The 21464-nt window shown below is 43.8% G+C and overlaps 1 protein-coding gene across 2 annotated transcripts; it reads right to left on the minus strand.

The window, feature by feature from the left end:
- Window positions 1-1331: 1331 nt before the first annotated feature.
- Window positions 1332-19861, minus strand: bves (blood vessel epicardial substance). 2 transcript variants are annotated; one of them, XM_044207859.1, is made up of 7 exons: window positions 19633-19861; window positions 17682-17806; window positions 17032-17219; window positions 13130-13238; window positions 12719-12886; window positions 12438-12579; window positions 1332-2728 (listed from the first exon to the last, which is right to left on the minus strand). In XM_044207859.1, the coding sequence occupies exons 1-7, from the start codon at window positions 19859-19861 to the stop codon at window positions 2598-2600; spliced, it is 1092 nt and encodes a 363-aa protein (XP_044063794.1). In that variant the 3' UTR covers window positions 1332-2597. The 2 variants fall into 2 exon arrangements, with proteins under 2 accessions (XP_044063794.1, XP_044063793.1); XM_044207858.1 differs by lacking the exon at window positions 1332-2728 and adding an exon at window positions 3851-4339.
- Window positions 19862-21464: the final 1603 nt, after the last annotated feature.

Below are 21464 nucleotides of genomic sequence, written 5' to 3' on the forward strand. Positions count from 1 at the left end.
CAGGTGGAGTCAGGCACACTCAGCTGGGAGAGCTTGTTCTCCAGCAGAGCCGTGGTAATGGTGTTAAGGTGGAGCTAAAATCCACAAACAGGATCCTGGCATAGATTCCTGAGGAGTCCAGGTGCTGGAGGATGAAGTGGAAGGCCGTGTTTACTGCATCATCTACAGACCTGTTGGCTCTGTAGGTGAACTGCAGGGGGACCAGGAGTGGGTCAGTGATGGTTTTGAGGTGAGACAACACAAGGCGCTCAAAAGACTTCATTACCAGAGGTCAGAGCGATGGGTCTGTAGTCTTTAAGTCCTGTTGTCATTGGTGTTTTGGGGATGGGCATGAGGTGGAGGTCTTGAAGCAGGCAGCTGTGTCGCAGAGTCCGGTATCAATCACAGCCACGTCTCCACAGCCACGTCTCTGTGAAGCAAGTTTACAGCCCATTCCAAAATGGTGTCACTTTTTCTTGCAATTGGAAATATTTTCTTCTTGGAGGTGGAAAGTTTATCAGATGTCCCTCTTGGACACAATGAATGCTGGATCTCTGGACATATCTGCAGAAGATTGCCAGGGATCGATCAGGAAAAACAATTCTTTCCCAGGTATTATGCAAGAGAGGACATAAGGTGTGATGTGGATGAGAAATGCAGAAGGTAGGGTTGACTAGCATTGTTGTATTTCTATGGCTGTTTTACGTTTGTTTCATTTTGTGCACTTGGAAATACTCAAAGCAAAAATGGCAACAAAAAAAACAAGACCATTGAAGCATATTGCAACATTTCTGATTAATTTCTGTGATATATACTGTAAGGTAGCATAATCCATGCAATAGAGAAGTGACCTTATTATTGTGTAATGGAATCATGGTTATGCTACATAAAAAAAGAAACTTTTATAAAGACAATAGTGACACTAATTGTAATTGTAATTGCAATGCTACCTGTTGTTAGTGATTTTTATGGTCAATGTATAATGAGTAACAAAGTGTTACTATTGGCAGCCAAGTGTTCGGGTACAAGAGTTGATCCCAAGATGTGTATGTAGTGGTTTGGTTGCATTAGTGCATTTTGGATGTGAGATGAACTGTTGTGCTGAACAAGGTGTTGGTAAAGAGAACTGTGTGGAACTTGTATAGAGAAATGTGATTTAGCAATTGTAAAAAATGTGATTTAGCAATTGTAAAAAACTGTAATGACTTTACTGTAATGAACCAAGCATGGATTGCACATTATGGCCATAGGGGGGCACTCCACTTCTACAAATACATCACACCCTTACCCTGACTTTGACGATTCAGTTCAAGATCAAAGGTTATACTAATATGGAAAAGAAAAAAACAGAGTGAGATGAATGATCACATTTATTTAATGGAGTACAACAGTGAAATCAGAATAATAATTTATATATAAGAATATAAGAATAATAATCAGAATCCAAAGCTTAAACATACATCAAACAGCAAACAGTATTAGGACAAGACATTTCACTCAAAATGTTTATGAAACACACAGAGTCCACTGGTTAGTGTTTCAAACATTTTAAAAGAATACATTGTTAAATACAATTATTTCTCCAAAGAAAATCCTCATTAAGAATGATTTTGTTGTGAAAGGTGTGACACTTATGAGTTTGTGGCTAAAACAGGAAATGCTTGTGTGTATATATATTCAAAAATATAATAAAAATGTATTTTTGTCTCACAGAGAGAAACTAACCAGTTATGTTTTCCTGAAACTAATTAAAGTATCTATATCATTCTGAAAGTATCTGTCCAGAATAGTTGTTAGAGCCCGAACAATACAACATTTTTGAGACAGATTTTGATACCTATATTTGAGTATTTGAATCTGCACTAATCAACATTTTTATATTAACAATAAATCAAATAACTAAATGTAATGTGAACGATGTCATGATGATGAACCCACAGGGAATGATTCCAACCCTGCAGATCCCCTCAGCTCTATGGAGCTTTCTAGTGTCTTGATTTGGTTTTCCGTCCCACACCTTTACTGTTTTGGTTCACTCTCACCATTCTCATCAGCCTTGTTTCTAGCAGGCTGCTGGTTTCAATGAAAACCTCTAAAAGCCCACTGCCTGCTCAACACCAAACAGCAGACAGACACAGATAGAGACTAGCTGGAAACATAATGGAGCAGTTAGCAGCTAAAGAGCCAGATATTTTTCTCAGGAGTTGGTGGAGACCAAACAATCATCTGGTGAACACAGATGATGATGATAATGTTGCTTTGTGTCTGCTGGATGAGCAATTGTTTGTTCACCATAACAACTTTGTAAGGTGATAATATGTCACTTATGTGTGTTATAGCCAATTCTGCTGCAAGTGGCCAAATAAATCAATTAATGCAAATTCTTCAATCTGAAAATAATATAATGGAGACACTGTTTCTAAATGACCACAAACATATCTTTGACATTTCTCTACTGACATTTGTTCTTACTCAGCAAACACAGATATCCATATATCTGTGAAAATTACATGGCTGATAATATTGGCCATGCCTGTGTATTGATCAGGTTCTAATTGTTAGGTTGCTAAACAGACCTACATGATATGCATTTGATCTTGTGTTGCTTCTCCTGCTGGCTACACTTCCTTAGTGGAAGTGCTGGGAATACGATGAGACTTGGAGGGAGCAGATTCTTCGAAAACGTCATCCTCCATGCCTTCTTCTATGGGCTTCATCTTTGAGGAGGTCTTGGTGCCAGGTGATTTTTCTAGAAATACAAAAATATTACAACTGAATCAGTTAGGTGTTGTTAATATATAAATTGGTGTCATTTCTTTTTGCTCATATGCACTTAGGGATGAAAAAATGCATCATCCTAGCTCAACCAACAGAGGTCACATGTCACAGAGCACACAAACCTTCATCCATATAGCAAACAATTCACACTACAAGAGGCTATTATCAAATGTGCGTCCATACATCCCCAGGCCCCAGCACAGGATGAGTCGATGAAAAGACGCTGTGAAACCAGAAAAAGTTAGTGGTTTTCATTACCATTAACAGTTGCTGCATTGCAACTCTAAGAACTCTTCTGCAGATTATAAATAGAGCTGCTCTTTTTGACTAAAAGCTTTTTGAAGACCAACACTCCACTACAGGTTTAGTGTAGCGACACTACTACTTAAATCATTACACTCGTTATGGGCACCACCTTCATTTGAAGGAAATTAAATAAACCAAATTCATTAATAACTCGATCATTAAATTAATCATTAAGTTCAAGTTCTGAGGACCCACCTGAGGCAATTTTGTCAGTCAACTCTTTTTGTCAGAGAGGAAGCGTCAAAGAGGCAGAGTTTGTTTTGCCTTTGTTTCGAAGGGACACATGCTGTGGAACTTCTGTTTTCTGACTCTAGTGACTTTAATTTAAAGTTGTATGCGCAAGAATCACATTGTCTCAAACATCACTATGGCTACGCAAATAGCATAGTGATTAGAAACCATTTAGGGAAACATGATTTAACCAAGAACTATTTTGGCAGGTCATTCAACCAGTTACAGAACAATCAAAAGAGTCATTTTATGGTTTCGCATCTTAGCATCTCCCATGGGATCACAGAGTGGAGAGATGGAATAACATATCTGTGATCCATACATTAGTCTGTATCCAGACAGATACAAATATCTGGTTTAACCTCCTCCTAATGCACATGATGCTTTCAATCTTTTTTATAGAATATGAATTTTTGGTTCAAAAATGTGGGTTGTTGAAGGAAGAAGTGGATTTTCAATTTTATTCAATTTTATTTATATAGTGCCAATTCATAACAGAAGTTATCTCATTGCATTTGCCTTAGAATATTATTTACAGAGACCCAATAATTCCCACCATGAGCAAGCACTTGGCAACAGTATCAAGGAAAAACTTCCATTTAAGAGGGAGAAACCTCGAGGGTGGATGGTCATCTGCCACTGCTGGTTTGGGTTGAGAGAGAGAGAGAGAAAGAGAGAGAGAGCATACAGTTGTTATGCGAACAAGCTTGGCAGGACACACGGACAGAGCAGATCAAGTTCTGAACAGTTTTATTGTGCAGATGGATCAGGAGACAGCGGCGTGTCTGGCGAAGTGCGTTGTCGTCCTGTGAGCTCGACCGGACTGGGTCGGGGGCTGGATGATGGTGCTTTGAGTGGAGACCAGGGAAGCGGGTTCTGAGCTGGCTGGCGTGGTTGAAGGTTGGGCTGATCGGGCGAAGACACGGTGAGACTGGGACCAGAGTCCGATGGTCGTGGAACAAGGAAGTGGTGGCTGCTGGCACTGAATGGAAATCTCTGAGAACCAGAGACAAACGGAAGCAGTGATCACCGGCAGAGCAGAGATCTAGGACGGAGACAAACAAGGTTACCATCAAGTAAGAACAGGTAAGCTTCAAAAGGTTTCTTACGTGAGCCGTTATGTATAGCGCGTACTGGGTACGAAGACGATCTGGCGCTGGTAGTGTGGATGAGCCTGGTAGATAAACGGTGGTGGTTGATGAAGATGATGATCAGGTGTACCGGTAATCAAAAGCAGCCGGGAGATCTGGAAGCCAGCCCAGAACACAGACACATACACACACACACTTACACAAACAAGACGGACAGGGGACCGCCAGGAAACACAGGGGAAGGCAGATACAGAAGAGCACAAAAGGATCAGGGGGCATAGTGGCTAACTATGACAGTACCCCCCGTCTAACGGGCGCCTCCTGGCGACCCTCCCGGACCCTTCTGGGAGAGCCTGGTGGAACTCCCGAATAAGTTGTGGATCCAGGATATGGGAGCGGGGAACCCAGGACTGCTCCTCGGGGCCATAACCCTCCCAGTCCACCAGATACTGGAGCCCCCTATCTTGCCGGCGAACATCCAACAACCGCCGCACTGTGTACGCAGGATGATCCTCAATGACCCGGCGGGTGGCGGGGGAACGGCTGGAGGGCACAGATGACTGACAGTTTCTTGGACTCCGTGCGTAAAGGAATATTTTTGGAAGATAACCAAACCCTCTGACCTGGCTCATATGCGGGTGTTGGGGTCCTTCGTCGGTCAGCGATCCGTCGATTCTGTTCCCCCGACCGACACAGTGCAGCTTGGGTCTCTCTCCAAATTTTGTGGCAGCGGCGAAGATGATGTTGAATGGATGGAACCGCCAACTTCCTCTCCTGGGACAGGAACAGGGGGGGCTGATAACCTAGACGTGAGACGCCTCGAAAGGAGAGAGACCAGAGGCAGAACTGGTTAGAGAGTTGTGAGCGTATTCTATCCAGGCGAGATGGGAGCTCCAGGTCGACGGGTTAGTGGCAACCACGCAGCGCAAGATGGCCTCAAGGTGGTTGGCCCTCTCGGTCTGACCATTGGATTGAGGATGGAACCCCGAGGAGAGACTGGCGGTAGCCCCCAGCGCCTGGCAGAAAGCCTTCCACACTTGAGATATGAATTGGGGCCCTCGGTCGGATACCATGTCCAGAGGTATGCCATGACGGAAGACATGAAGTACCAGGAGGTCGGCCGTCTCCTGAGCTGAAGGAAGTTTGGAGAGAGCTATGAAGTGAGCTGCCTTAGAAAAACGGTCCACAATGGTGAGGATGGTAGTATTGCCATGGGAATGAGGAAGACCGGTGACGAAATCCAGGATGATGTGTGACCATGGACGACCGGGAATGGGAAAAGGACGGAGCAATCCTGCTGGTGGTTTATGGGAAGCCTTTCCTCGGGCACAGATGCAACAAGCTGCGACGAAGGCCCGGGTGTCCGCCTCCATAGTAGTCCACCAGAAGTATCTCCTTAACAGGGAGAGAGTGCGAGTGGTTCCAGGATGACCGGCGAAGCGTGAGTTGTGGCCCCACTGAAGTACCTGGGAACGGGCTGAGTCCGGGACGAATAGGCGATTAGGAGGCCCGTTCCCGGGATCAGGTTGATCGCGCTGAGCTGCTTTAACGATGGACTCTATCTCCCAAGTGATGGCGGCCACCACGCAGGTTGACGGGAGAATGGTTTCTGGTACAGAGGAGCTCTCAAGGGTGCAATGTTGCCGGGAGAGGGCGTCTGGCTTGGTGTTTTTTGATCCTGGATGGTAGGTAAGGGTAAACTTGAAGCGGCCAAAGGGCCCAACATGCTTGGCGAGAATTTAACCTTTTAGCAATCTGAATGTACTCCAGATTCCTATGATCTGTCCATACAATGAATGGCTGCTCCGCACCCTCTAACCAATGTCGCCACTCCTCCAGGGCTAGCTTGACGGTGAGGAGCTCTCTGTTCCCGACGTCATAATTCCGTTCGGCTGGAGAAAGTCGTCGAGAAAAGAAAGCGCATGGATGCAGTTTCTGGTCAGCGGGGAAGCGTTGCGAGAGAATTGCTCTGATGCCTACGTCCGAGGCGTCCATCTCTACCGTGAACTGTCGGGAGGGATCAGGTTGGATGAGGATAGGGGCTGACGTGAAGAGGACATTTAATTGGTTCCAGGCGACATCTGCCTCCGGGGTCCATGCGAACGGGATCTTCGAAGAGGTCAGTCTGGTCAATGGCGCTGCTACCCGGCTATGGTCTCGGATAAAAAGCCAGTAGAAGTTGGCAAATCCCAAGAACCACTGTAACGGGTGGTAGCTACAGGCCACTCTGCCACTGCTTGGGTCTTGGCTGGGTCGGTCCTCATCTGCCCGCTCTCTAGAATGTACCCAAGGAAACCTACTGACTGCACATGAAATTCACATTTCTCCGCCTTGACGAATAGCCTATTCTCCAGAAGTCGTTACAGGACTTGTTGGACGTGGAGGACGTGGCTGGACTGATCTGGTGAGAATTTGAGTATGTCATCCAGGTAGACAAAGATGAAATGATTTAGGAAATCCCGCAGCACAAATCACCAGAGCCTGGAAGACCGCCGGGGCGTCAGTGAGCCCGAACGGCATCACTAAATACTCGAAGTGACCCAGAGGGGTGTTGAACGCTGTCTTCCACTCATCCCCCTCCCTGATGCGCACCAGGTGATAAGCGTTCCAGAGGTCCAGTTTGGAGAACACCTTGGGCCCCTGAAGAAGCTCGAACGCAGAGTTGATTAATGGCAGCGTGTACTTATTTTTGATGGTTATTTGGTTTAGCCCTCGATAATCGATGCAGGGGCGTAGCGTCCCGTCCTTCTTTGTCACGAAGAAGAATCCTGCCCCTGCTGCCGAGGAGGATGCCCGAATAAGACCCGCACGAAGTGAATCCTCGATGTATTTCTCCATGGCCTCCCTCTCTGGTCGTGACAGATTATACAGACGGGTAGCTGGCAGTGAAGCCCCGGGAAGAAGGTCGATGGCGCAGTCTAATGGACGATGCGGTGGTAAGGACAAAGCTAGATCCTTGCTAAAGACTTTGCCAAGGTCGTGGTACTCGGGAGGAACTAGAGACAAGTCCGGCAGATCCACTCTGGGCGAAGTGGGGCTGCTCTCTGGTGGTGATCGAGCAGATTGCAAGCAAGTTGCATGACAGACTGGACTCCAACTACCTATTCTCCCCTTGGCCCAGTCAATATGTGGATTATGGAGATGCAACCAGGGGAAACCCAGAACCAATGGTGTGTTGGGGGATGAGATGAGCTGGAATTGGATCCTTTCTCTATGGTTTCCCGAGAGCACCAGGGATATCGGAACTGTACGGTGTGTAACGCGAGCCAGAATCTTGCCATCCAGGGCCTCAGCGTTACATGGGCTTTTCAGCAGTTCTGTGAGGAGACCGGCCTCTCTAGCCAACCCGATGTCCAAGAAGTTACCCTCGGCACCGGAGTATATTAGAGCTCGTAAGGGAAGAGACCCACCTTGGACGTAGAGAGTGGCGGGGACCTGTAGTCTGGGTGGACCTGAATTACAGGGGTTGTCGTGGCTCACCAGAACCCCCACTGCGACCGGTGAGCCTACTCTTTTGGCCTCCGGAGGCACTTGTCCCGGAAGTGCCCCTTGTCACCGCAGTAAAGGCACTCACCTGCAGTAAGTCGGCGACGGCGCTCTGCTGGCATCAGGTGGGTCCGGCCTAGTTGCATCGGTTCTCCCTCTGCGTCAATTGAGGTTGACAAGGGCTCAAGAGCTGGAACTGGGCTAGGCACGCTGGAACGGGGATGGATGGTGGTAGCCACATGGCGAGAAGGAAGAGGACGAAGGCATGTTAGAGCGCTCCCGAGACCGTTCACGCATGCGATTGTCCATCCGGATGCAAAGTGTCACCAACGCGTCCAGCTCCGTGGGCTCCTCACAGGCAGCCAGCTCATCTTTAAGAGTGTCATTAAGACCAGCAATGAACGTGCTGATGAGCGCCTTCTCATTCCATCCTGAATCTGCGGCTAGGATGTGGAATTCCACCGCGTAATCCGCCACACTGCGGTTCCTCTGCCGGATCCGCAGCAACCGCTTACCCGCATTTCCGCCGTCATCAGGATGGTTAAAAACCCTTCTCATCCTCTCCAGAAACTCCACAAATGACAACGAAGAGAGGGGTTGACGGGTATGAGTTGCCTCCGCCCAGGTTAATGCCTTGTCCCGTAACAGACCCACTATGTAATTTATCTTGGATTGATCGGAGACGAAAGTGACAGGGCGCTGGCTGAACACCAAAGAGCACTGCAGCAGGAAACCCCAACATTTTGTGACGTCACCGGAGAAAGGAAGGGGATCGGACGGAGGAGTGGGGGGCGTCACCGGAGACTCCGCTGGTGGCGCGTGCGACGCTGACAGAGTCGAGGCTGTAGCGGAGAGTTGGATGGTGAGTCTGGACACCTGCTGCGTCAACTGCATGAGTTGGGTCAACATGGCCTGATTGCTGTCAGCGAGAGTACGGATTATCTGCTCGTGCTGTCCCAGAAGAATCCCTTGGCTTGTTATCGCCTGGTGGAATGGAACTTCCTCCGGGAGAGCGCCTGCTGGGTCCATGTTGGCCAGATTGTTCTGTTATGCGAACAAGCTTGGCACCAAAAAGCAGGACACACGGACAGAGCCTCCTCAGAAAATAGAGGCGGCTCCAGCCCTTCCTGTACAGAGCTTGAGTTTTCTTAGCCCAGTCCAGTTTATTGTCCATGTGTACTCCCAGGTACTTGTAATCCTCTACAATGTCCACACTGCCCCCCTGGATGGAAACCGTGGGTCCCTGGTGCCTTGGCCCTTCGTAGGTCTACAACCAGCTCCTTAGACTTTGTCGCATTGAGCTGCAGATGGTTCTACTCACACCATGAGACAAAGTCCCCCACCACAGCCCTGTACTCAGACTCATCACCACCGCTGATACATCTCACCACTGGTGTTGAAAGCACTGGAGAAGTCAAAAAACATGATCCTCACCGTGCTTGCCGGCTTGTCCAGGTGGGTGTAGATGCGGTTCAGCAGGAAGATGATGGCATCCTCAACTCCCAGCCGGGGCTGGTAGGTGAACTGAAGAGGGTCCAGGAGGGGTCTGACCATGGGCTGCAGCTGTTCCAGCACCAGTCTCTCCAGGGTCTTCATTATGTGGGAGGTCAGTGCCACCGGTCTGGAGTCCTTGGAGCCACTGGGACACGGCGTCTTTGGCACAGGAACGAGGCAAGATGTCTTCCACAGAATAGGGACCCTTTGAAGACTCAGAAGGCACAGGCTTTTAGAACCCCGGGGCCCTGTCCAAGCTTCCTTCAACTCCTCTGCTGCCAGTTGGTCTGAAGCCAGTGATGCTCTTCATGCCGCTCCAGACCTCTCTCATGTTGTTCTGCTGGAGTTTCCACTCCAGCTTCCTCCTGTACTTCTCCTTGGCCTCCCTGATCTTCACCTTCAGGTCAGCCTGGATTGCCCTCACCTCCTCCCTATTACCATCAGTAAAGGCCCTCGTCTTAGCATTCAGGATGTTATTGATGTCCTTTGTTACCCACAGCCCATAGTTAGTTGGGACATTGCAGTCCACACAGAAGTTAATGTAGCCAGTGATGCACTCAGTGAGCCCTTAAATGTCCTCTCCATGAGGCTCACAGAATGCATCCCAGTTTGTCACCACAAAGCATTCCTGCAGTGTCTCATAGGCCTCCTCTGACCATCTCCTCACTGTCCTTGTGGTCGCAGGCTGCCTTTTAACCAGAGACACATAGCAGGGTTTGAGGTGAACCAGGTTGTGGTCTGGCCTACCCGGGGGGAGGGGGGACATCCCCAGATCTCAGTGGGGACATCGGTTGTCCTGGGCGCCATGCTTCCATGCTGGGCGTTTCAGCATGGTCAGCTGTTCACGGTCAGCTAAAAGTTGGAAAAAGTAAGACGACGAGACGGAGCAACAGCAACAGGCAACATGCACGTTGGAGCTGATGCTACCTAACCTATGCTGCTATAGGCCTAGACTGCTGGGAGAATTCCCATGATGCACCTCTCTCCTACTCTCCCCATCTGTATGCATTTTTATCCCATTAATGCATGTTACTAACTCTACGTCTTCTCTCTCCTGTAGTTTTGTGCTTTCTTGTCTCTCTCCTCTCTCCTTATGGCGCTTTCAGCAGTTATTTCTGCCTCCAGAGCTGCAGAGTCTGGATCTATGATTGCAGGCACCTTCTGTTCCTGCTCGACAACCACTACTACAATTATTATTATTAGTCTTATTACTATTATTATCATTATTATTACTATTAATATTTTATTACAATTAATATTTTATTACAATTAATATTACTACTACCATTACATTATTATTATTTTAAAATCCTATGTGGAATTTGCATTGTGCTACTGTATGCTCTCTTACCTCCCACACTCTCACTCTCTCTCTCGCTCTCTCTCGCTCTCTCTCTCTCTCTCTCCCAACACCCAACCAGCAGTGGCAGAAAGCCACCCACCCTGAGTCTAGTTCTGCTCAAGGTTTCAGCCTCTTAAAAGGAAGTTTTTCCTTGTCACTGTTACCAAGTGCTTGCTCATGGTGGGAATTGTTGGGTCTCTGTAAATAATGTTAGTACAGTCTAGACCTGCTCTATAGGACAAGTGCAATGAGGTAACTTCTGTTATGAAGTGACGCTGTATAAATAAACTGAATTGAATCTCCCCCGTAAACTGGTCCCCTGCTGTAAGGCACTCATGGTTACAGTAACCTGGAAACTGTGGTAGTTTAGGTGTTATCACTTCCTGTTTTATTTTGGTTGTATTCTTCTTCCCTTGTATGTCTTGTGTTTTTACTTCCTGTCTGTGTTTTCCCTCCAGTTTTGATTGTTGGTCCTCCCTTGATTGTTGGCACCTGTGTCTCGTTATCTCACCTCCCGTAGGGTATTTAGTCTTGGTCTTTTCTTTGTTCAGTGTTGGATCATCGTTGTACACATGGTGTTGGTCCTGCTAAGTGTATCTACCTGTGAGTGTATATTGGAGTCTTTGTTCTCCTGTGGACCTTGTTTGGATATTGGATTCTTGGATTTTGGATTTTTTTGGATTTTGCCTGCTCCCCTTTGAACTGTGTTCCCTCCTTGGACTCACTCCCATGCTTTCACCTCTGCTAGCCAGTACTTATCTGCCTTTTGTCTGCTCATTACCTGTCTGCTCACCTCTGCCTATTTCGCTTTCATTCCATCCCACAATAAACACGGTAGTCATCCGGCTACTTCACCCTGAGACCGCTTCCTCGTCATCTGCTTTTGGGTCCACATACCTCCCTACAGCACCCCCGACGACAGAATGATCCAACCAAACATGGACCCAGCAGGTAAAGACCCGGAGGTAGCACCCTAACAGCACTGGCTAACAGAGAGGTTCTGCTAGGCCAGCACGAACAATTACTCCAGACTCTGACAGACAGCAGAAAGGCCATGGTTTCCCAAATCGCACAGCTAACCCAGCAGGTCTCCCGACTCGCTACCCAGCACTCAACAGCCGGCACCACGTCGCCTACAGATTCCGGTCACTCTCCACCGCTCCCGGTCTCTGCTGGATGGCAGCAGCCATCACTCCCTGTCGCCGCTGGATGGCGGCAGCCATCACTCCCTGTCGCCGCTGGATGGCGGCAGCCATCACTCCCTGTCGCCGCTGGATGGCAGCAGCCATCACTCCCTGTCGCCGCTGCATGGCAGCAGCCATCACTCCCTGTTGCCGCTGGATGGCAGCCGCACCCTGTCCTCGCCTCCGCCGCTGGATGGCAGCCGCACCCTGTCCTCGCCTCCGCCGCTGGATTCCAGCCGTCTGCCCCAAATCTCCCACCTGGCCCTTGAATCCCTCCTCTGGATCCCCTCCGCCCACCCGAGATCCCTCCTCCGGACCCCCTCCGCCCAGCCAGGATGGGTGCTAGCCGGTACTTATCTGCCTTTTGTCTGCTCATTACCTGTCTGCTCACCTCTGCCTGTTCTTGCCTGCATTCCATTCCACAATAAACACGGTAGTCATCCGGCTACCGGCCCTGAGACTGCTTCCTCGTCATCTGCTTTTGGGTCCACATACCTCTATACAGAAACACATTAAAACATCTTGTTGGGTAATAATGTGACCTACGGAGCGATGATCCAGCAGATCCTCCTCGTAGGATCTGGTTAAGGACATCATCAGTGTCGCTGGTGCTCGCCATGCTGTTCCTCATCTGCATCATAGACAGTTGAGAGCACAGGCTGGGCTGACGGTCCATCTTCTTCACCGCCTGAGACACATCCATCATCATCATCATCATCATCATCTGCATCTAGTATTGTTGTAGCTGTTTTACAGTATGATCTTGATGTGTTAATACTTCCAGTGTTTGTACTTTCATCATAATCTGACAGGAGAGCTGGACCTACCTTGTCACTGAGTGTGGGGTCATTCAGAGAGTACAGTTTGTTGGTGATGTCTTTGCCAATGAGGTACCTGAACACCTCATTGAGGAAAGTATCTGACTCCAGGAAGTAGGTGAGCCTCTCTCGAGACCAACACAGGAACTTACAGTTCTCCTCTGCTATGATGGTCACCTGTCAATCAAACACAACATTTGTTTTTCAATAAATTAGGATTGTATGATCTAACCATGAAACAGACCCATTATTAATTTCACCACTGCAGTCATTAAGGGTAAGTGGAGATGACAAGACAGGTCTTTATTTGTTTATTTTTTAAATGTATTTAAACTTAGAGATTATGAATACTTCAGACAATTAATCAATGATGGCACAAAAGGGTTTTTGTTTCTTTTATCTATCTGATTTTCTTATTACCTGGAACTTCTCTCCTCTGTGCATCTCAGTGGACCTGAATTCTGGAGAGTCAATGAATGAATTGGTATAGATGTTGTGGAGGAAATGGCCTCGGTAGGATACCTTTATCCTGTCACACAGAAACGTCAAAGTCAAAACTCTGATTAATCTTAAAAACAAAACAATTTCTTTTAAGTGATTTTAAGCCTTAAGTTCTCTAATGGTCTCCCAAAACAATTTAAAAGGTTCCAAATTCAATCTCAAATTTACGCCAAAAGTCACAAATTCACTTTCAAAATTATTCAAAAGAATTACTGAAATGATGGATTTTTCACTGCTATTAGGTATTAGGATATATATACATACATAACCCAAATGACTGTTTGAAGGCTGATGTCAACGCTGATATATTTTGTTCTTTCTCTTTTCTCCTCACTCTACACCTTGACCTCGGGGAGGTCTGCGTTATGCCTGCCTAAGATCCCTGCAACAAGTTTAGTTAGTGTGAACAGCTACTACATAAAGTCTGTCTTTTAACAAGCAACTAAGGAAGTTAGTGCCGAGCTAACTGTAAGGAGAACAACAGACCGAGCGACCGGCTTCCTCCGATCTGCACAGATACTGCACAGCAAGGACTTTTCCCGGAACCACAATTCTTTCCAGCTTAGCCCGTCTACAACAGACGGACCGCCGGCTAACAAGGAGTTTGCCTACTTCAAAGCGACTTTCTTTCCCTCCATGGACTGGTAACGTAACTGGACATTACATAGCTTCACATAGCATAACAGTGTACTTGGCTAAGCACAGGACTGTTACTTTTGTGAATGTATATGTATTGATTTGGTTTATTGAGTTTTATTGTTGTGATTCCCCTGTTACGATTTGGTAGCCACATGCTAAGTTGATGTTAGTTAAAGTTATACTTCACACAGAGTCTTTGCATGCTAACTGTAGTGAGAACCGGGGGGTGAATGTCTCCCCACATTCACAAACACACACCAGCACTGTTTACGACTCGGTGGAATTCCATGGGGGGAGTAAATAAAGTCTAGTCAGACCTATGGATCTGCAAACAGACTTCTCCCCCTCTCAAATAGTAAAGGTGTCAATTTGGATACTTGCCAGAACTTTCCATCCCCGGAGGAATGACATGTCTTGTCATGCTAATATGCTAACAACATCTTCTCCTCCCTGATCTGTCTCACACACACATGCACACACATCACACATGCAAAAAAAACACACTCTTTCTTTTCTCACCCTCTGATGTGGTCTGAGATAAGGTTTACCAGACACCTATCATAAAAGTTGAAAGTACATTCCTAAGGGAAGTAACACTGTGATATCCTTGCTTTGTAACCAAAGTCTGAATAAATGTGAATTTGCTATAAAACCAATCAGTAATCCAGCTAACATTAATCAGCACGTTTCCTTGATGTGTAACCCAACTTTTATGTTTATAGGACATGAAATGAGCAAGTTATTAATTCAGAGTTAACCTCTTGTTTACCAGGTGACAGCATTTCCACCTACTGACCAACAGACAGAAGTCTCTGCAACCATTGCCATTATGAATCTATATAATATTGTAGCTGTTATACTGTATTAAGCAAACTATATTGTTTAACCTTATACCACTTATTAGTAGTGTTAAAAATGTTAAAGTTAACAAAGTCTCAGATAACTGACTGTAATCTGCTTAAATAAGTGCTGGTTAAACAATTTTTGTGTCTCGAATCATGATTGTATGGTCATGATGTTTGAGTATGTGATATTTTGCCCGTAAAACTTTTATTAAATTCAGTAGAGTCAGGAAAAACATGAAGAGCCATGTTAAAAGCTTCAAACAAAGCAGTTTTCGGCGCAAAAGCCTTCCTCTACACCCAAAACTCCTCCTCCTTCAGCTGACAAAATCTGCTGCACCGACATTTCAGCCCAGGTTGGTCCTCACCTTTGAGCTCACCGGTTATTTTATTTTACCTTAGTTTCTTAATATGTATTTCTTTAACTTTTCTTTTCCTCGCCTTAAGTCCCTTTACAAATTAACCTTTTTCCAGGCAGGTTTTTTAATGCCTCAGTATTAAACTGAAGGGTTGTTTCTTTTGACTATATTTTTGTAACTGAGCCTTGCGATTTTTGCAACGTTATTTCCTTTTGAAAGTTACTCAAGCCTAGCTGAAGAAGTTAGTGTAGCCAGAGATATGTTATTCGACAAGCCATTAACATCACAGACTCGACAGAAGCTGCCCAGAGTCACTGGAAGCCAGTCAACTTTGAAAGCAAAGCCTTTTTGAAAGAGGCCTGGACAACATCTGTGTTCTAACACCACAAAAGGTTAGAACCGAAGAAACTTTGAATCCTGCATCTCCCAGAGAACTGTGCCAGCAGCGACTTGGCCCTGACTATTACCGTCGGCCATGAAAACCAGCTGGGCTCCTAAATCACGGAGTCTGCAACTTCCTCTGCACAGAGGATTCAACCCTGCACACCATGCCGGAAAGCCAGCGGAAACGCCTCATCTTTGCCGGCGCTTCAAACAGTAGGCTAAACCATGGTTTTGCTGTGATTAATTCCTATTTAGTCTTGCTGTCATTTTTAAAATCCGATCACATATGTCGCTTCACTATTGCCAATAACATCAGGTTTATTTCATCACTTAATATTATGTACTATTTCACCTGTTGTGTTTGTTTTTTTGTTTTTGTTTTTTTATCATACACCTTATTAATCCTTCATCTATTCAGTTAACTGGGCACTATTATCCTACACCGATCACACACATACCCTCCAATTTGACTTTTAACATAGCCACCCTCTTTATCAAACATGGCTCAGTCGCCATTTTGAGTTAGTTCCTTTTGTTTAACGTTATATGGCCTTAGACGCCATTTTGAAACCAAGCAGCCATTTTAGATCACCCACACACACACCCTTTGTTCTGTTGTTTAGTGCATTTAGAGTTAGACTTCAAATTGTGTGTTGCTTTTTTTATCTTTTAATAAATGCTTGTGTATAATTATGCTGGTTTCTTTAATGTTGCACAAGACTGAATCATTTGCCAACCTCTCCTATGTTTAACTCCAAATCCTTCAACCTACTAGCTATTAATGGTAATTTTGGTTATAGTTATTTATTTATTAATCAGAGTACCATATTGATAGTTAGTGTATTTTATGAGACTCAGTCAATTGATTGGCTATCATTTCTCTTCTTTAAGGAGAGTGGTGCCCCAAGGAACTTTATTAACTAAAAGTATTAATTATGATTTTCTTTGATAATTCTGATAGCCATAATTAATTGATTGCACCTACACAATTTGGTGCCTCTTTAACCATTGTAAATCCCAACAGTAGGGTGGTGAAGCTTGTGAAGCAGCATTTAGACCATGGAACACAAAAACTTCCTTTGAACCATAAAATTCAACAATAGGACTCCAACTTAGTCTATTAAATGTCAGGAAATAGTCAAAGATATCCACTGCAATTTCCGGAAGGCCAAGGTGAGGATTTCAAATTGTTTGTTTTGTTCAAGTAATCCAAAACCCATACTGACATGGATATTCAATTTAAAATGATATAAAACAGACAAAAGGAAATATGTAGTGAATAAGTAAATCCTCGCATTGGAGAACAACAGAATGTTTGGTATTTTTGATTGATAACTGATTAAATGATTAATCAATTATAAAACCTGTTGACAATTAATATTCTGTAGATTGTCTTATTGATTAATTGACTAGTCATTTCAGCACCAAATCATAATATTAATAACAGTAATAAAAAAGAAAATATTTTATGCACACTTCCATGTGTGAAAACTTCCAATTCACTGAACAATGATTAATCACTGAGACATATCCATCATAAGAATTATGGACGACACAGAACAACAGCTGCACCCAGACACACACATACAGCACATACTTTCCTTTGAGGAGAATGCTTAGGCGTTCGTCCACAGAGGTCTTGTCCTCTGCAGCGTAGGCCTGGCCTTTCTTCAGTGTCTGGATTGTGCAGAACTGTCCTGTGAGCCTCCGAAACAAAGCCTCCTGTACATGGAGGGGCTCGAACATCCGCTTGTAGACCGACCGCAGCTCCCTGTCGATCTTAATCTGACAGAGCAGAGCCACAGCCTTAATTCATCTTTTTAAAGAAAATCTAACACGAAAAGCCATCTTCAGTAATGCTGCTGTGGTCTATATGAAAACACATTCAAAAAGTTGGTGAATTGGTAAAGGAGCAGTGACTGAGGAAGACAGGTCTCCTGTCTCATAATGAAAAGTCCTGTTCTTATTCTATCAGCTCACTGGGGCCCCTTACTGACACTAAATCCCTCGGTGACACCCATTGATTATATCTGCATCTCATTACCATAAAGCAGGACCAAACCCTGGCGGATATGTTGCTTCCTGCACAAGACAGCAATGAAAACTCAACACTGAACCTGAGCATAAATAAACACACTGTTCCCCCAACACCTGTGGTCAGTATTTCAATTTGGTGAAATACTCAAATCGCCTCAATGTAACGCAGCTATCAGAATGTGAATGAGGGCATGCTGATGTAAAACTCACCGGCCTACGCTTGTACAGGAGGAAGAACAAGTGCATGAAGTTGACCACCAGAAATACCACATTCCAAACCATCACATCCAGGTTGCACCTGTACAGAGTCGCCCACACAATGAAGAGACCACATCCTGTCAGGGTTAAAGACACAAGAACAAAGTGGATTTAGAAGATATGTCTAGACACTGAATATTAACACTTCAAAGTTGAATAATTCAGTCTAGTTTAATATCCATTTCTAAAATTATTATTTGCAAAGAGTTTCCCCTCTGGGATCAATAAAGTATTTCTGAAAAACAACATCATGTAATGTAATGATAAATAAATTACCTTGTACCTTGTATGTATAGCTACTGTGGTTGTAATATCAAGAAGTTACTACTTATTACTTATATTATTACATTGCATTATTATACCGGTAAACCCACTTTGTACTTCACACTTATTTTATTTTATACTTATACCCACTTGGTACTTAATTTATTTTCTGACCTGTTTTTATAGTTTTTTTAGTGTATTGTATTATATTTTTTTGCTAGTACTTTCTCCTGTGTACACTGACGTAAAGGCGAGTTGCTGTAACAAAGTTTCCCTTTGGGGATCAATAAAGTATTTCTGATTCTGATTCTGAAGTTAATTTATGTACTGTGGATTATCACTGCTTGCTTGTCCTAATTTAGAGCACAAAACTAAAAACAAAAACAAAAAATAGAAAAAAGCCAGCCAGGATTATTGATATTCAAAGACATAAAATTAAATCAAATAAAAATAGCATGTCTCACAGACAAGATGTGATGCATAAAAACACTACAATTTAAAATAACTTATTTCCATAGTGGTCCACTCCTGTTCTTTGTACATATAATTGTTGATGATTTGACACAAGTCTGGATTTTTCAGTTTATCAAAGCTGTCTTAAAGTTTATCTGGAGCTGTTACCATAGCAACTAGTCCTTAAGTTTAACCCTGCAAAAGTGCATCTTATGTACAACTTTTGGTGAACAAACTGAAGTCATTTTCAGATGTGAGTGACTTTTTTTTCTTCGAAGCAACAAAAGAAAAATGTTAATCTAACTGTGACTTTAGATGAAAATGTGTAAATTATTGAGAAATCATCAAGATGTTATGTTTCAGAATAAAGAATACATATTAAAAAGGTAATACCAGTACACTGACAGGAAAACAAATCCAAATTTAGTTTGAACAAAAGAGATAAATTCAAAAGTTTCAGATTGTTATCAGACCAATGGCACGAGATATGTCACTAAAATGCACGAAATGGACTTGCACTTGTATAATTATATTATATGTTGGCTTAAATGTTGTAAAAGTTAAACATACTGGGTCTAAAAATACTTCAGCTTATTAAACTCATGTATGTATTTATTGATATATTAATTTATTTATTTATTTATTTATTTGACCCATCAAGCGTTCCATAATAAAACACCCAAGATGTTTTTAAAGTCACCTTTCAAGATTACCTACTGTAGCTCTGTTAGTTTACTCTTCTTCTTTCCTCTATCTCTTTCTTTTCTCTGTAAAACCCTCTGAGACTAACTTGTGCCAAAGTGTAATATAAATAAATGAACTGTCAAAATTACAACCACATTACCCATAAATACTACTTCCTGTCTCCACTCTCCCTCCAAGCAGAAGATAAACATGTTGGAAGTGCTTTTTCCATCTGCCATTCTCTCTTTCCTTTATCTACCATTGTCAGAGCCTTTTAAGGCCTCGCTCTTTGACAACTTTTAAAAAAGCTTCCCATTATTAACAAAACTAAACGAAATACTCAATAAGCTTGTTGTAATAATTTACAGATGCAGACGCACAGGGCACTTTTGATTAGAGTAAAGATTTGTTGAGGTTGTGATAAATGTAGTTTTCTCTAATATTCTCAGCTACAGTATTATCACCACAGGAATTCTGTCAGCAGGGGGCGCTGTGCACAGACCTGTCATCAGAAGGAGGCGCAGCAGGATCATGTGCAGGCCCAGGGTGGTGGGGATTACCAGACCGAGTAACAGGGACAGGTTCCCCAGATGGAAGAGGAGATGGTGGGCCTGCTCCCACTCCTGGCACAAGGTGGCATTGGGTTCCACAGCCAGGACTCTTGGGGTGGCCGAGGAGAAGGAGGGCAGCGTGTTGAAGAGAAGGGCGGGCAGTTCTGGGGTAGAAGACATCCTACAGCACGGTCACCTTGAAGACTATTGCAAGGTTGGAGAAAGCGTGAGTGGAGGATGATGAATTGCTTAGGGTTTATAGGTAACATGCTGGTCACAGTGTATTTCCGCTCATTTTTGAAAATACCATTTTAGTTTGTTTGATTTATTAGGCTACATTGTTGTTCTGTTAGAAAACATGTTTGAAAGGAAATGTCTATGTATATTCTTATCACTTATGATCTTATTTGAGCCCAAAGTTATTCTTACATGGTATGTTTCCTATTTTATTTGACTTAAAGCAGCATTCGTTGATTTTTTTGGCCACTTGGGGACAGAAAAACAAGCTGAAGACACAACATTAGACATATTATCACCTTATAAAGTTATTATGTCAAACTTGTTAGCAAACAGTTGCCTATTTACACATCCAGCAGCAGGAGCAACTTTTTCATTCATTTGGAGTTGTGTTTGTGTCCACCTGATGAATATAAGTCCAATATTCACTTCCCTTTTAGCTCTGGTTTGGTCTTCACCAAGAATGGCTGTTTCATGGCAAATTGGTCCACAATGTTCACCAGCTAATTTTTGCTGCATTCATGAAATGTCAGCAGAACAGAAAAAACACGAAATTCTCCCATTATCCCAGCTTGGGAGTATTCAAGAATTACTCCACAATGGTTACCCACTAGCCTTGCAGTCACGCCATATAAATAACCAAAATCTTTTGCCAAAATCTTTATTGTGTTACATATTTATAGAGGTTTTGTAGAACTAAAACCAGATACAAACAAACAGTGTATAGCTTGATTGTAATTTGCTAAATGGATTGAATTAGAGTTAATATTGGCTTTTATTTAGATGTAACTGCCAGCAATCATTGCACCTTGCCACAGGTGTGATGACACTTTCTTTTTGCCAAGTGGGAAACATCATAGTTGTCAGAAATTTCCAATATCTCCGGCTCATATGACACAACTATGAGTCTGACGTGAATGGTTTTTACCACAATTTTTTTTTACACTAATTCACAGTTTGAATGATATGACATGAATGTGGTATTTGTCTGTCTGCTGTTTTCAGTGCTTTTTCACTGGTTACGGATAGAGCAGAGTTTGTGGGCTAGAAAACCAAAAACAATGAGCTAAAAGAGGCTAAAAACCTCTGTAGAGCTGAGGGTAACTGCAGAGTTTGTGAGAATATTGTTACATAAAAAAGCTAATTTTTTTGTTTTTGTTTTTGACTTACATACACATAAAACCGAGATGCCTGTTGCCCCTTGTAGCTTTTTTTTCAAACTTTTTTCCAAACCATGAGACATGGAAAAATTTCATATAAAATATATTGATGAGTGCAGCTTTAAGGAATCTCCCTGCCAAATACAATTACTGTGTTTTGGAAAAACATGCAAAAATCAACTTGTGGCCAAAGATAGCTACTAACTATAAATATCTCTTTCTATGGAAAATTGACATTTGCAACAAACCCCTTTTCTTCAAGAGCACCAGCATTTTTTGTTGAGTACATCTCAAGTTTCAACCACTGGACAACCACTATCTATTCTGGACATGAACTCAACTTTACTGTACTCTATTTATTAATTTTGTTGGTTCTCTTTATTTTT

This window comes from Siniperca chuatsi, linkage group LG9 (assembly GCF_020085105.1).
Source record: "Siniperca chuatsi isolate FFG_IHB_CAS linkage group LG9, ASM2008510v1, whole genome shotgun sequence".
In the NCBI taxonomy this organism is placed as follows: domain Eukaryota; kingdom Metazoa; phylum Chordata; class Actinopteri; order Centrarchiformes; family Sinipercidae; genus Siniperca; species Siniperca chuatsi.

Bases quoted from the DNA above. Each gene is read 5' to 3' on its own strand.
- bves (XM_044207858.1), bottom strand. From the start codon at position 19,861: ATGTCTTCTACCCCAGAACTGCCCGCCCTTCTCTTCAACACGCTGCCC. The intron at 13,239-17,031 runs GTATGTGCTGTA...TCTGTGTGACAG, and splicing joins AGCATTCTCCTCAAAGGAAA to GATAAAGGTATCCTACCGAG. The intron at 12,887-13,129 runs GTAATAAGAAAA...TTTGATTGACAG, and splicing joins ACAGAGGAGAGAAGTTCCAG to GTGACCATCATAGCAGAGGA.